Genomic DNA, 17,117 nt, shown 5'->3' with positions numbered 1-17,117 from the left:
TGTGGAAAATTTGAATTTAGTTCTATTTAGAGTTTTCGGAATGAATTTAAATTTTCTGGGTTGCTCCGCTGACATATTTTCTAAAAAATGACACTCAAAAGTCACCTTCGAAAAAAGGTGGAGCTACGATGTTTCCTCATGAGACCGACGATATATGATTTAGTATCTTCAATTCTTTTTTTCTTCGTAAACTTCGAACCTAAATGCCTAAGTTTCATTTCACTATACAACACGCCTTTAATATTTTTACTGCGAAAAATCCCAATTCTTTATAAACCTTGCAAAAATAAGTCTATTTAGTAAGTCCTTTAAAATAAAATAATTAAGAGGTGTAAAAGAAAAATAGTAACAAAAATAATTTTTTTCAGCTGCTCAAAAAAACTAAAACTATTTGTATAACAAATGTCTATTTGAAAATAATAAATCGTTTCTATGAAAAATATTAAAATTTAAACAATATTTCAAGAAACCTCGTTATTGCTTTTTTTAAATATAAAACACTAAAATAAAAACACAGATATTTAATTTAAATAATGTTAGGCTAAATAATTTTTTTTGTAAGCTTATTAGTTTTGATTTTGTTTTTACAATTATATAGTTTGTTGCAAATGTTGACATTTATATAAGATATAATATATTTGTTTTTTTTTTTATTTTTATTTTTCATTGTTCTATTATACATTACTAAGGACTATGGCATAAATGTATTACAATGCAGTTATATTTATTTAATATTTGTTTTTATTATTATGTATATATATTATTTTACAAGTGATAATGATGGAGAGGATACTATTCTTTGTGATAAACTAAATGTATTTAACGTATCTCGTCTGTTTGCCTTTTCTTAATTGTACTCAATTAAATATGTAAAATTTTGAATGCATAAACTAAATGTAAAAGAAATACATACAACAATTATGGTCAGTTTAAGAACATAAATTAAGTAAAATAATCTTGTTTGTTGAGAGGCCTGGGAAAATATATGTCTTGCGAGGCTGTTATACGCTGCTTCAGTGTGTGTTTGTAGCTTTAAAGCGCAAAAAGAGATTATCAAACTTTTATTGCTTTAGATTTTAATAAAATGTGGAAAGCTATTTTTAACAAGGACATGAAATGCTGTCTAATGGAAGTTTAAGCTCTGAAATTTATATGTTATACGAAGACTTTCACGGATTATTGAACGAGAAATGCGATCTCAATTCGAAACAAATATGTACTTATATAAAAACTACGTACACGGCTACACTTAAAAAAAAAAATATAATAATAAAAAACATGTGTTGATTGATATTTGGAGTGTAAGATGTGTTAGTTGTGAATTGTAATTAATGTTATTTCATAAACTTGGGGATTAAGTTTTAAGAGATAATAAGGGCTCAAATGACCAACTTAAACACTATTCAAATGTTCAATTCATTGTGAAGTCACTCCATATCTATAAGTATGGTTTTTAATTTTATATTTGAAAGATTACACGGATTTTTGTTTAAGTCAATACAAAAATGTTTCTTCTTATAAAAAAAAAAACAAAAAAATCTGACAAATGTTAATGTTAATGCAAAGTTTATATTTTCGTGACACACAAAGGCATACAACAAATAACTACATTTATATTTATACAATATTCTGATTATCTTTGAAAAAAAGTTTTTTAACCTCCATTACTTCATTTAAGTTTTATTACCTATCCAAGTTTCTTTTTCCATATTGTTATTTGTTTTCATATAATAGTGTTTATTTAAATTATACATAATATCTTATATTAGGAAGGATAGGAAATAGGAGCAATTGCGCATTTATTTTTATTGTTTTTTTTGTTTTAATTTTTTTAATAATTCTTTATTATTGTTCTCTATTTTGTTTTTACGAATTAACATAGAATTTTTGTATTAATTTAATTTCTTTAAAAAAGAACGTTTCAATGCTCTTTGATAATAAACATTTTTGATTAATTTACTAATTTTAATCATATCAAAATTTATATTAATCAAAATTATAATTTTGAAGAGAAAAATATAATTAAAGCTTATTATGTTTTTATTTGTTTCCATGCTTTAATTACTTGTTATTTCCTTTATTTTTCATAATTTTAATTTTATTTAGAAATGAAAAAAAAAAAATTTATAGTATGTAATTGTATAATTATTTACTGGGGTTTTATTTATTTTTCCTGATATTCAATATATTAAAACGGTCATGTAGACCAGTACATGGAAGTAAATAGCAATAATTATAATTGTATTACTCTTTCGTTTAATATTATATTTATATAAATTAATAAAGACGATTTAGAAATTCTAGAACTATTTTACCCATGACTCGATTTTATTGTCCATCGTAAAATTGTGTAACTTTACTGTTAGCTACCTCTTCCCAAGCTGAAAAATAATTATTTGATTTATTTTAGAAGAATAAATAAAATATAACTTTAGTTTAAAACAAATTTAAAAATACAATTTAAGTTTAAAATAAAATCCATGATTGAGACGAACGTACTAGGTACTATAATAAAAGAAGTTTAGATCTTTAAAGTTTTCTTTATATAAGAAAGAAGACAACAAAATGTAAGCATTTCTTTTAACAATCAATCATCTATATATGTATGTACATTTGCGGCGTTTAGAATATTTGGTAAAGTTCATCTGAAAGTTGTCTCTTAAAATTTTTAATTATATGATTGAACTTTAAAGTTTTATGTTTTATTTGGGCTTTGATGATTTTATTTTTGTGATGCTATTAAAGAAACTCAAATTCATCTTTTTGCTACCCTAACCCTACCCTTTCGCCGGTTTCATTCCACCTTCCTCAGGGGTTTATATTTTAATTTGACTAATATAACCAGAAATAAAATTACAAATAAGATTCTTTAAAAACACAAGGAGCATATTTAAATTTTTGTAATTGAACTTAATTTTGGTGGTGAATATTTTTCTATATTTAACGCAGTTAGTAATTTCTAAACTAAGTAGAATAATTTGACAAATGAGGCATCGTTGGATGAGTATAAGCCTATTGAAGTCTAATTTAAACAAATAGGTCTGTTCCAGACTTTTTGTGCATTAAATTAGGAAGTCTGTCAAATTAATGAGAATTGGGATAGAATTATCTCAGTAGGAAATAAAACTACGAAAGACTGCCAAAAAGTGTGGAACAAGTTGAGCACTATTATACAACACAATTTAATATTTTATGCTTAATTCGATAAACATTAACACTTTTTAATGCAAAAAATACGTAAACGCGATTCAATTTAAAAATCACTACAATTTGATTTGTTTTCTTCTTTATTTATTTGTTTGACATACGTCAACTTTTACTCTCTCGTGAGCGCTCTCTTCCATTGAATAAGAAGTACTTCTTATTTAAAGCTCTCTTCTACACAATTTTTAAAGTGGGGAACAGACTCTGACCAAAAATAACCAAATATTACTAAATTCGGCAGTTTTAAACTGAGTGTAGAACGGACCTAATTTAATGTCCTTTAGTCTGCTTTTACATGAAGACGCAAGAGTCAAGATTCAATGAAGAGTAAGGGAGAAAGAAAGTTCGAAAAAGAGGGATGGAAGATTTTTTACCCTGTGAGTCTCCGGTCGAAAATTTTGAGACTCATTTTGACGTCTCTCTTTGATCTTGTTCTTTTTTTTTGCTGTTTTGCTTTAATTGATTTCGTCGGTGGCAGAGTTCGCTTCGTCGGTGATGCGTTCTTTTATTCGACGATGTTAACTATTGTTAACAATAGTTAACTCTCATCGTTCCTAAATGAGAAAAAAGTTACAAAGTGTAACATCGTGACGTCACAACATCGTTCCTAAATCCAGTGTTGAAGTGTCAAATAGTTACATTTTGTTACTTTTTCCAACTCAGCTTCTGGACTTGAGTTTCAATGTTAATCTGTCAAACACAACTAAATGGGGAAGAGAGGGGATGATGTGAGAAGAGAATTTCTTGTTTGTTTCCATATTTGAAATTATTGAATGCATATTTTTGTTTCAATTTGCTTAGAATTCAATTAAAAAGAATTATTTCAGTACCAAATTAATTTTTTCTTGTTTATTCATTCATAAAATTAATCTCAAAAATTTTTCTTTTGACAGATCAACAAAATGTAACATTCAGTCGTTCCTAAATCAAAGTTAACATTTTGTAACAAAATGTAACAAAAACAAATACAACGATTTTTTTGACATAACAACAATAGTTAACATTGTTCAATAAAAGAACGGACCACGGATGTATATTATTTGGGTGTATACTAACTTTTATTAATTTATTTAAATGTTTTTGTTGCACATAGAGCCCCCTGATGTTGTTTTTTGTATATTTTGGTGCTTTTTTTTAAATAAAAATAGATACGAAAACGAGAACAAGATAAAATAAAAAAAATAGCTGTCAAATTTGCGTCTTATAAAAATTACTACGTGTAGAAGCGCGCGACTTACCGAAGGGAAAATCAAAAGGAAATTCGAAGATAATTTCTGCGCCTTGCGTCTTCATGTAAAAGCAGACTTACACCCCGCCTCCACAGGAGATATTTTTCTCTAACTCAATGTCTAAGTCTGCTTCTACACGAAGACGCAAGGCGCAGAAATTATCTTCGAATTTCCTTTTGATTTTCCATTCGGTGCATCGCGCTCTTCTACACGTAGTAATTTTTTATAAGACGCAAATTTGACAGCTATTTTTCTTGTTTTATTTTGTTCTCGTTTTCGTATGTATTTTTATTACAAAATAAGAACCAAAATATACAAACAAAACAACTCCAGGGGGCTCTATGTGCAACGAAAACATTTAAATAAATTGAAAAAAGTTATTATACACCCAAATAATATACATCCGACGAAGCGAACTCTGCGACCGACGAAATCAAATAAAGCAAAACAGCAAAAAAAGAACAAGATCAAAGAGAAACGTCAGAATGAGTCTCAAAATTTCCGACCGGAGACTCACAGGGTAAAAAATCTTCCATCCCTTTTTTTCGAACTTTCTTTCTCCCTTACTCTTCATTGAATCTTGACTTTTGCGTCTTCGTGTAGAAGCAGACTAACAACTACAACATAAAAATTTTTTTTTTCTTGGCTGGGCAAATTCTGTTTTCACATTTTATTTCATATGCCTCGTTCGCCAGAGGATGATGTATGATTTTTAGCGGACAAAATTTATTTTATATGCAGTCAATTTTGTAAGAATACTTCATTTTGTAAATTTTTTTCAATTTATACATGTACCTATGGCTTGGATTTTTTTTTTCCTTCTAAGAAATAAACAAGCTTTTTTTACAAAATCAATTATAATACCTGTTAAGGCTTGGCCACACCGAAGGGTACATGCGGTAGCTGTACAATTCAGCTATGGAAGTTTTTTCATACAATTACCCGTACCGCTACCTTTAAATAAATTCACATTAAATAAATAAATTCAAAAAGTATATTTACCATCTCATTTAATCTAATTGAATTCAACATAAAACATGCAAAAATTCGCAAAACAAACAAATGTATTTTGTCGTCCGCTACTACGGAGACAACCTTGCTCATGAGAGGGCAAAAAATAATGAAAAAACTACACTTCCAAAAGAAAAAAAAACACATCTGTCAAATTCGTTGTTAGACATCCGTGTTCAGACAAAATCGAAGACACGATTGTCTAACATTGACATAACAAGAAATGGCGAGCCTCCACAAGACATTTCTTGTTAAGACACGTCAACATGACAAAAATTATCTCCTGTGGAGGCGGCCTCTTAGATGTAAGCAGCACGCCAACTGAGGCATAATTATTAGGGTGTGTCACTTTTGTATGGCCGAAAAAAAAGTACCCTAATTTTGCAATGTAATAGTCAAAAGTTTTATTAGGGTCTAAGGTTTAATAATATGTAAAAAAAAAATTATAATATCGTTCGTCTTTGGCTCGCTCATATCGGTTGAAGTTGTTAGAAAAAAACGATTTTATATGAAACAAATATTTTTTTTTTGCATATTATTTCGCAGCTTCTTTACTAAGTGTTCAATTCCAACAAATATAAGCTCAAAAGTTTTTTCTTATAAAGATATATATTTAATATATTTGTTTTTGTATTCAAACAGCGCAATTAAAAAAAATATATATATATTTCATAAATTTCTAAAAATTCAAATTTCTTCGATTTCTTCCTATATGTTGATGAAGATATTTATTTAAATGAAAATTGTAAACGCAGGATTTATTTTTGATAAGTAATCCAACTTTTAAAAACTATTACATTTGAAAATTCCATGCTTTAGCATTTTGACACACCCTAATAATTATGCCTTTTAGGCATAATTTTATTAGCTAAGGCATTGAGGCTTATTTTTGGACAAAAAGGCATGGTTTTTTTTCATTCCACTCTTGGTTTATGTTTTAAAAGTGTTTTAAAATATATAACATATCCTTTAAAAAAAAGTTTGTTCGAAATTGTATTTACAGAATTTGTTTTTACCATTTAACTCTTGGTAGTGTTTCATTTTTCGAAGAATTTTGTCCACACTTGTCAATTTTACTAGTAAAGAATCTGCAATAAGCGATTTTATTGCTATAAAAAAGTCTAAACGCTTGCAAATAGGCCATTTTTTCTTTGGTGAAAAAAACTGGCCGCTAATTTCTTCCAATTATGTAAAGCAATGTATTAGTTCCCTTGAAAAATTCCTTTCGAAGAAAATAAGTTGCCGTTTCGTGACAAATAAGTAACCTAAATGTATAAATTAATGAATTAAACGTTTCGTTTTGTGTACTTGCACTTTTTATACAGGGTCCCCCAAAAGTAATGGATCAAACGAAATATGGTGATAGGCCTACTTGAGGACTCTTAGAATTTGGTAACTTGTTCATCCCAAATCCTTACGGTTTTCGAATAAATGCAGTTCTTGTGAAATTTCGAAATATCCCGACTTTGCAACAGTATTTGACTTCCTCCGCCCATAACTGATTTTTGTTTTTTACAATTCTTTCACTAATACATTGCCTAATAATAAGAAACAATAAATCAATAAATAAATATTTTTTATTTCGTACACCATTTTGCTGCAAATTAATTAACAGTTCCAAGTTTTATGAATACTCAATTTCTCACGTATTTTTCAGAGAAATGTTTATATATATATACATATATATATATAATTATAATATATATATTTATACCATAAAATACATCGCAACACAGAATGGATTCAACCCACAAATAACACTGGTCAACAAGGTTTTTGTTACAGAAACCAAGGTATACTTTTCTATAGGATTTTGGTATGCTGAGCTCAAATCCGAAGTCAAAAAAATTCTATCACATCACGTTTTTGAGATAATCCCGTTAGAAAATCGAAAATGCCGCTTTCTTACCAGTTTTCGAGATTATTTCTTAGCTTTTGGTTATTTGTTTTAAATAAATTTGTAACGGTTTCTTATAGAACTAAATGTTGTCTTTCTAAATCCGTTTACATCTTTTAAAAATCTCTTATCTTCTTTGAGAAATCTGAAATTGAAATCAACGTGTTTGGTATATCTCATATTTATTTGCTTTTCATAGTAAATCTCGAAACGTTTTTTGCCAATCGCTTTCAAATTTTGACACAACGTTTCATTTACATTCCAGTAAGTTCTTATCTTGTTTTTAACAAGAAAAAAAAATTAAATTTTTCTCACAAGTAATTATTTAGTATAAGTATCTGACACGGTCACGCTTTGATGTATCTCACTGCGATTCACCACCTTCGCAAATATAAAAATTTGCAAGATTTTAAATGGAACGTTGTGTCAAAATTTGAAAGCGATTGGCAAAGAACTTTTCGAGATTCGCTATTAAAAGTAAATAAACATGAGATATACCAAACACGTTGATTTCAATTTCAGATTTCTCAAAGAAGATAAGAGATTTTTAAAAGATTTAAACGGACTTAGAAAAACAACATTTAGTTCTATTAGAAATCGTTACAAATTTATTTAAAACAAATAACCAAAAGCTAAGAAATAATCTCGAAAACTGGTAAGAAAGCGGCATTTTCGATTTTCTAACGGGATTATCTCAAAAACGTGATGTGATAGAATTTTTTTGACTTCGGATTTGAGCTCAGCATACCAAAATCCTATAGAAAAGTATACCTTGGTTTCTGTAACAAAAAAAAAAGTTTAATTTTGTTGACTAGTGTAATAGATAAACTAATTTATAAAAGGAGAAATAAAATAAAAAAACACACAAAACCAACAAACAGACAGAAAATTCATAGCAATAGAATACACGAATATATTATCACAAGTAATTAAAAATGAATTTAATAAAATAAACATCCAGGTATCATTCACCACCAACAACAACATTCAACAAATTCTACAAAAAAGTAAAAAAGAAACAAAGTCTTGTTCGGGAGTGTATAAGATCAAGTGTAATGACTGCGACTGCTATTACATTGGCCAAACAGGGAGAGCATTCTACGAACGATTTTGTGAACATAAACCTACTCCTAACACTAAATCTAATTTCGCCTTACATCTAATACAGAACAAACACAACTATACAGACTTTAATAACAACTTAATCCCATTGCACATATGCAAAAAAGGGAGACTACTCGATGCGTTGGAAGAGTATGAAATATATAAATCTAACAAAACCGAAAAACACAAATTATTAAATGACAAATTGATATTTACAACGAATGGACTACAATAGTCGGAAAAAGTATTTTGACAAAATGAACATTTTTTTAACTGATGAGAAAAATCTATAACGGTTAAACATTAAATAAGGAAGTTGACGGTTATTTAATAAGTATGTTATGGTGAATCTCATGATGGTTTATGTCAGTCATATAGTTGGTATTATGCTTAGAGGCTGCATTTTTTGTATAAAAAGTACTAATTTTTGAGGGAAAAAAGTATTTTGACAAACGTTCTTTTTCAACGTTGGTAAGGTAAGGTAATGCATTTTGCGTGTTTCAAGCACGTATACAACTGACAGAGTTATTAAGGCTCCGATTTGTAAAAAATTGGACAAAACGGCGGAACTTAACATCGAAATTAGTGCATCTTCTGTTGCAAGTCATAATTTCGGTGTGTCTGTTAAAAGATCTGTGGAGAACTGAATTTATCACGGGAAACTAAAAATTACCAAATATGACAACACTAAAATATAATTATCCTATGCAAAATTTTAGAGATGAGCAAAAAATCACGACCTGTGATTTTTAACCTGTGATTGACAAATCACAATCACTACCTGTGTGTCTTCAAATAACCTGTGATTACCTTAACCGTGAATTGGATATTCACTTTTTGCTTTACAGTTCGCAAATTTTTTTGTTAAAAGTTAATTAAAGTGCATTTGCGGGTTCAAAACAATTCCCTTTTATACTAGAACTGTTGTAAAAAGTTATTTTTTCCAAAATCACAAGTAAAAAGTCATTTTCAATGCGTTTTCGTGAATTCCGCGTAAAATAATTCACGTTTACACTTGACCTGTTTCAAAAATTTATTTTTCCAATATCACAGGTCAAAAGTCATTTTCAATGCGTTTTCGTGAATTCCGCGTAAAATAATTCACGTTACACAAGTGCATTGGAAATTCAAATTATAACCTGTGATTTTTCAAAACAGCTATTGCAACAGTTCTTTATTAAAAGTGAATTGGTTCGACTGAAATTCACGCAATTGCTTTGGATTTTTTTTGTTTTTGAACTGTGATTTTTCCCAAAACAACTTTTTAACACTTCTTTATTAAACGTGAACTGGTTTGACTGGAATTCACGCATTTGCTTTCCAATTTTTTTTAACCTGTGATTTTTCCCGAAACAACTTTTGCAATTATTCTTTTGTAAACGTGAATTGTTTTGACCGGAATTCACGCAAATGTTAAGGATTTTTTTTAAACCCGTAATTTTGTTCAAACTAACTTTTGCACCAATTCTTATGGAAACGTGAATTTAAAGCGGAATTCACGAAAATGCATTGAAAATTACTTTTGACCTTTGATTTTGGAAATAAATAGCTTTTGCAACAGTTCTTGTGTAAACGTGAATTTTTTTATCGGAATTTACACAAGTGCATTGGAAATTATAACCTGTGATTTTTCCCAAAACAACTTTTCAGCAGTTCTTCTGTAAACGTGGACTGGTTTGAACGGAATTCACTCCACAAGTGCTTTGGAATTATTTCTAACCTCTGATTTTTCCCAAAACAACTTTTTAACAGTTCTTTTGTAAATGTGAATTGTTTTTTTTTTACCGGAATTCACGCAAGTTCGGTAAAATTAATGTTTTGTTTACCCCTCACAATCTCGATGGCTCCAGAAGAATCACGGTTTGCCCGCAAATATTTGCTGTGAAATCGCAGGTTGCCCTGATTAGAATAAGGGTTTTCAACGTTACTTTTCCCGTGATATAATAAATTTCTCCCGTAAAATCAAGAGTCGCTTAGACAAAATAATAATTTCCCCAGTATAATCACGGATGGCTTTGGTAAATCGCGGATCTGTTTGCTTAAACCAGGAGTTTTCCTCATAAAATCAGCTCCATTGTTTCAAATACACTCGTATTTGAGCTTCATTAGTACTTCCTACGTGAAAAATCGTAATGAAATGTGTATATTGGAAAATACAAACGTTAATAATGCTACGTGTAATTTTTTTTTTTTTGGATTTTCATTAATAAAAATTTAAATCACGGTTAAAAATCACAGGTTACAATCACCGTGAATTCAAAATCACAGTCACAGGTATACCTGTGATTGAAAAATCACGACTTAGCTCATTTCTACAAAATTTACACGAATGGACAAAAAAATGAAAAAATGCATTAAAAAAAAAGAGACGCATTTTGAGGAATTCACTTTAAATCCGGAATGACTGCAAAAAGTCTGGATTTGGAAATGCCATTCTCTTATCAAAAACTTTGTGAGCAAAAGTTCCCTTTACAGGAAAGCTCGAAGAAGACAATTTTACCATGTTTATGGGGAGATAATACAGTACTTATCTCATAAAAAAAAAATTAAAAAAAAATCGAATTCTCAAAGGGACATGTTGTTGTGCTTTTCGCTTCTGGAACAAACTTGACCAAATTTTTACGGAGTTTCAAGAATGTGGTCCATGAAACTTTGTTTTTGAATGAAAGAAGCATACCAATATGTTCCTTTGAGAATTCAATTTTTTTCGATTTTTGTTTTATGAGATAAATACTGTATTATCTCCCCATAAACATGGTAAAATTGTCTTCTTCGAGCTTTCCTGTAAAGGGAACTTTTGCTCACAAAGTTTTTGATAAGAGAATGGCATTTCCAAATCCAGACTTTTTGGAGTCATTCCGGATTTAAAGTGAATTCCTCAAAATGCGTCTCTTTTTTTTAATGCATTTTTTCATTTTTTTGTCCATTCGTGTAAATTTTGCATAGGATAATTATATTTTAGTGTTGTCATATTTGGTAATTTTTAGTTTCCCGTGATAAATTCAGTTCTCCACAGATCTTTTAACAGACACACCGAAATTATGACTTGCAACAAAAGATGCACTAATTTCGATGTTAAGTTCCGCCGTTTTGTCCAATTTTTTACAAATCGGAGCCTTAATAACTCTGTCAGTTGTATACGTGCTTGAAACACGCAAAATGCATTACCTTACCAACGTTGAAAAAGAACGATTGTCAAAATACTTTTTTCCCTCAAAAATTAGTACTTTTTATACAAAAAATGCAGCCTCTAAGCATAATACCAACTATATGACTGACATTGACCATCATGAGATTCACCATAATATACTTATTAAATAACCGTCAACTTCCTTATTTAATGTTTAACCGTTATAGATTTTTCTCATCAGTTAAAAAAATGTTCATTTTGTCAAAATACTTTTTCCGACTATTGTATATGACACCGCGTTAAAAAAGAAAAATAAACAATAGTCGTCTCAATTAACACCAAGTAAATGTGCAACAATGACTCAGCCAGCTGATTTGACTTTCTTTTAAGCTTTCAAAGTAATTATTCGCCCGAAGATGGAATATTGTATCCGAAACGCGTCGCGTAAACAATAATTAAAATCATAAAAACTAAATAAGTTGTTATAAATTAAATATATTATTAAATAAAAAAACATTCAAATTTAATATTAATAAAAAAATTTTTATGTTTTTGTTTTATTTTTCATTAATTAATTGTTCCTAAATATTTGGCAATGTTTTTGTAAAATAATTAAAAAAAAACAAAAATCAATGATGGGCGCAGGAAGCAAAATAATGTTGCAAGGTAGGGATTTTTCGAAATTTCACAAGAATTGCATTAAATCGAAAATCGTAACGATAAAGGATGAACAAGTTACCAAATTCGGAGAGCCCTTAAGTTCCCCAATCAGCATATTTCATTTGATCCATTACTTTTGGGACACCCTGTATACTAGGGTGCTTCTTATATGGTCGAAAAAATCTTTTTTTCGATTTTTTAATGGGACACCCCTGCATTATGTTCTACCATATAAGCATAGTGTATGGTATTTTTTTCCGATTTTAATATTAAAATTTAGGGGTCGCTACCATTCACTAAAGATTTAAGTAAAAAAAAAAGATCAATTTCAACAAAATTTTTTTTGTTACAATATAAAGTACGTTTAAGACCCGATTTTTCAATCTTCTAATAAACAGTCAGTTAACTGTCTGTCGAATAAAGATATTAGGCTCATAAACGATCAGATAAAATCATTGAATTTATTCCATTAAGCTATTTTACAGAATAACACAAAAAATGTCAAATTCAAAAATATTAAAAATCAAACTTCATTTTTATTCCGCTGTATTTTTATCAAAACTTCTTTTAAAACAGTTAAAGATTTAATATAAAGTACTTAATTCTGATTACAAATTTTTAAATTTTCTGAGAAAAAAAACAAAATTTGGTGTATTTTTCAAAACTTTGAGTTGTAGTAGCGACCCCTAGAACGTGTTTAAACTGGACCAAATTTTACCCAATTTATATTTAAGGCAGGAAGAACAAAATGAAAGGGTGTCCCATTAAAATTTCGAAAATTGATTTTTAAGAAGCACCCTACTGTATACCCTGTATAATTTTTCAAACATAAACTAAGAAATCTAAATTGAGGCATAAAGGCTTGGCCACACCGGAGGGTACGCGGTAGCGGTACGGGTAGCGGCAACGATATTTGTATTAAAAAAATTCCACACCCGAACGTTGATGTGTCAGTTTGGAATTTTTTCCATACAAATACCCGTACCGTTACCTGTACCTCTACCGCGTACCCTCCGGTGTGACCAAGCCTTAATTTATTTAAAAACGCATAATTTTTTTTTCAAGTGAGGCATAATTTTGACTGAATGGGTTGGTAACGCTGGCATGTAAGTTATAAAATATTAGTTAAAAAATTTTATCTGACTAGGCAATGCCAACGTCAGCGCCATCTTTAATTTGATACCAAACTCGTCCCTGTGCACTGCGGGCCGAAATGAGCAATTCTCATTGCAATATTTTTGAGTAAGTTAAAAAAGAACAGTTGTTTGAATGCAGTTTTGTTTTTTTTTTTTTTTTTTTTCGAATTCTTTTCGAGGGAACCCTGCCTTTACAGATTTTTAGATACGTAGCCAAAATTCCAGCTCGATTGGATAAGGCTAAATGGTGCCGACACTCGCTCGAAGTTCCAAAAATCTCTGTTTTTAACTGTTTGCGAAGAAAATTAGCTGTAGCTCCCATTTTTCACGTTTAATATATTAAATTAAAGGTAGTGTTTTTACACATAATTCAGATGCTCAATTTTGTTTTTTATGTTTTAGATTGATGTAAGCAAGGGCGGATCCAGGGGAGGGGGGGGGGGGGGTGTCCGGGACACGTGTCAACTTTAGACGTGGTACATACTTAAAGCAAATCAAATTATAACAGTTGTTAAAATATATTAATAAGATAACAGAAAGAACTTGAGTGAAACTCTAGGCTATTTCTGGCTGGAAATGTCAATTTTATTGTTTGTTGCCAGAGGCGAATGTAACGAAGCAAAAAGATAAGATATATTTGAAATGAATCACTTTGGACACAAAAGAGACAAATTATATTCTTCAGTGAAATGCATAATAAATTGGTAGCCAGCCACCTAATATTTCATCTGAAAAAAAAAAAAATCCTCAGAGCCCCAAAAAAAAAGGAGGGCGTATACGTACTTTTTTATTTGTTCTTTTCTTTTCACCGATTCTTTTGAAAATTGGAACACTATTTCTGTACATAATTTACAAGGTATTCCTGGAGAGGTTTTCTCAATAATATATTCAATGGAATAATTTAAAAATCCATTAGCAAGGGTCGTTTTTAAGGAGTCTTTTTTAAATGCAACTTTTGAAATTTTATCAAAACAAAAAAAAAATAAAATGCACGACTGGGGTCGCACGTACTTGCTCTTATGCTTAAAGTTACTCTAATGTTAAAGCTTTTTATTCAAGAAAATTAAGAAAATTTAAAATTTGATATTTTCAAGATAAGATTCAAAATAATTTTTTATATATAAAAATTTTCTTACATTTTTCAAAAAAAAAAGTTGGTATGCCATTTTGAAGAAATAATTTATTTACGCATAAAAACGAAATTTCGAAATTTTTCATAAACCCGTTTTCAAAAAATTGATTTTTCAAAAAAAAATGTTGAAATATTTTTTAAAAATCCAAAAATGAGGTTTTTGAAAACTTTCTAAAATTTTAATATCACCTTCACCTAAACGCTTTTGTATAAAAATTTTCGTTGAAATCGGGGTGGTCTTGAACAAGATATTCATAAATCAAAAAAACCGTTCTATGACAGGTACCGTTAATAAAGGTAAAAAAAATATTTTTTTATTTTGAAAGTTGGCTCTTATGTGTAATATTACACTCAACAATTTTAATCAAAATCGTTAGAGCCGTTTTTGACCAAAATTAACTTTTCTATTTCCCTTATATGACAGGTACCGTTAGTTTTGGTCCTAAAAAAAAAATTTGAATTTGTCCTCTAGGGAATCACCCAAAACTGTTAACTACCAAGTTTGAACAAAATCACTCGAATAGTTTAGGCTGTAGCTCGAGGTACATACAGACAGACAGACAGACAGAATTGCCGGACCCACTTTTTTGCATTCTCCATCATCGTAATGTCATGTAAAATTGTTATCTCGAGTTCGATTTTTTTTACGAGTCCTAAACTTGCCCTATAGTACCTATATCGCAAGTAAAAATGGTTCGAAAAATTCTCTAACTCTAATGTGATTCCCTTCCTCTATATAACCTTCTTCAGACCCATTCTTGAATACGCCTCTTAAGTCTGGTCACCAGGTCTATGCAGTCAGAATCGAAACCATTCAACGTTGATTTCTTCGCTTCGCTCTTCGTAATCTATCGTAGCAAAATTCTTTAATCGTCTGAAACGAATTAATGTGAACATTTAAGAAGAACTCCATTTTTTTTTTATTTGCATCCCAAAGTATGTATGTACATCCTCGCAATGAACCCCTTACTCGAATGTTGCGGAGTATAAACTCGCTCGAACATAGACTATTTTGATTTTAACATCAGCATGTCCCTTCTTAAACACCGCCTCCCGCTTACCTTTTTAGTTAGCTATGCATAAGTTAGTTTTAGTTATTGTATTAAGCCGAATAAATGGAGTACTGCCTCCATCAAAATTAAATTACGGCTACGGCGACTGTTACCGTCAACAAAAGTTATTTAAGTGTGGATTATTCGTTAATTGCAGATTCAGGCAGAAAGCTCTGTGTAAACTGTCAAAGCAAGCATCTAACGCATTAAGGCTAAATTCGCTAAATATGTCATTAAGAGACATGGAAATCTCCAAATCAATCAACGGTCAAACAGATTGACAGCATTGCGATCGACATTATACATTCCTCCCCTATTTAAAAGTCTAGGTATTAGGTGCTGGAAAAAGTGCGTTTTTAGGATGTTCTTTTTAATTGAAAGTAAGGTGGTAGCAAAAACTTTTTAAGTATGTTACTAGGCAGCTAAAGGCAACTATGATTGAATCGGTCATTTCAAAAACCACTTAAGTCCAACAATTTGAATTTTCCAATAAAAATTGTTTCATGCTCAAGCAAACGAATCTCGAACGACTTTTTTAAGCTTAATTTAGTATATGAGTTGTAAGAAACTGATGTGTGAAATAACCGTCATATTTAATTAGAAATAATAATGAAAAAACCGGAGAAACTGTTTTGGACTTAAGTTGTTTTAGCAAGGAATAGCATAGATGGTATATAATTTAACCAATATAATCTCTTTTACTAATTTTTGTAATGGCATATTATTGAAAATTATTCTTTAAAAAATATTTATTTACATGGCACATTTATTTAGCATGTTTCATTATTTTAAGGTCCATTCTTATTTGGGTTGGGCCACTAACCGTTTCAGCAAAAAGAAATCTGGTTTACAGTAGGTGGCCACATGATTATGACTAATTTAATTTTATTTTTTCTGTTCAGTAATTATTATTACGGCTTTCTACTGTAACGCTAAAAGTGTCACGTCCTTCCTTAGTAAGAAAAAACAATGAATAAACAAGCTTGGCAATTTTCCGGGGATGAATTCCTCAAATAACGCTCTTTGGGGATTCGTAGCGAAATGCTGTAGAAAACCTTATACAAACTGGTGGAAAAGCTTAGTGGTGAGTGACTGAATCATTACAAGCACGGAACAACAACTCATTCAGGTAAAAATAGAGTTCCCGAAAGAATAAAAGCATTTTTGCAGCAAAAGGAAAACACACGAAATATTGAAAATGGTGGTCTCCTCTATCGTCATCAATTTTTTTGACTTTGCCTCTTTAAAAAAAAAAATTCGTAGTGGCATAATGTTTTAAACAACCTTAACCCTCTGTCGGCACACGGGTGCGAATTTGGCAGGACAAAAATAAAAAAATTACGATTTTTCAAAAAAGTGGTCACAAAAAAGTCTCTTTATAAGGGTGAAAATATTTTTTTTGGGAATTGTGAATACAATGTTTGAATTCCTCGGAATATTCTACATCAATTTCATACTTGATTCTCTATAAAATATTGTGACCGAAAAAAGTTCTAGCGACATGAAAAAGTATAAACCAAATTCGCACCCATGTGCCTATCACGTCACAAAAAAAAAGGTGT

At 30.0% G+C, this 17,117-nt stretch overlaps 1 protein-coding gene across 4 annotated transcripts in view; it reads right to left on the bottom strand.

Moving 5' to 3' along the window:
• Nucleotides 1–552: 552 nt before the first annotated feature.
• Nucleotides 553–17,117, bottom strand: part of LOC129919555 (serine-rich adhesin for platelets) — a 98,459-nt gene continuing 81,894 nt past the window's right edge. For 3 of the 4 annotated variants that reach the window (XM_056000475.1, XM_056000476.1, XM_056000474.1), the window contains one exon: nt 554–2,381. In XM_056000475.1, coding sequence (XP_055856450.1) covers nt 2,329–2,381 — 53 coding nt within the window. In that variant the 3' untranslated portion in view covers nt 554–2,328. Of the gene's footprint in view, nt 2,382–17,117 lie in introns of all 4 variants that reach the window. The other variant, XM_056000477.1, reaches the window with a different exon arrangement.

This window comes from Episyrphus balteatus, chromosome 4, assembly GCF_945859705.1.
Source record: "Episyrphus balteatus chromosome 4, idEpiBalt1.1, whole genome shotgun sequence".
In the NCBI taxonomy this organism is placed as follows: Eukaryota; Metazoa; Arthropoda; class Insecta; order Diptera; family Syrphidae; genus Episyrphus; species Episyrphus balteatus.
Note: the sequence above shows the minus strand (reverse complement) of the source record. Positions and strands in the feature narration are given on the sequence as shown.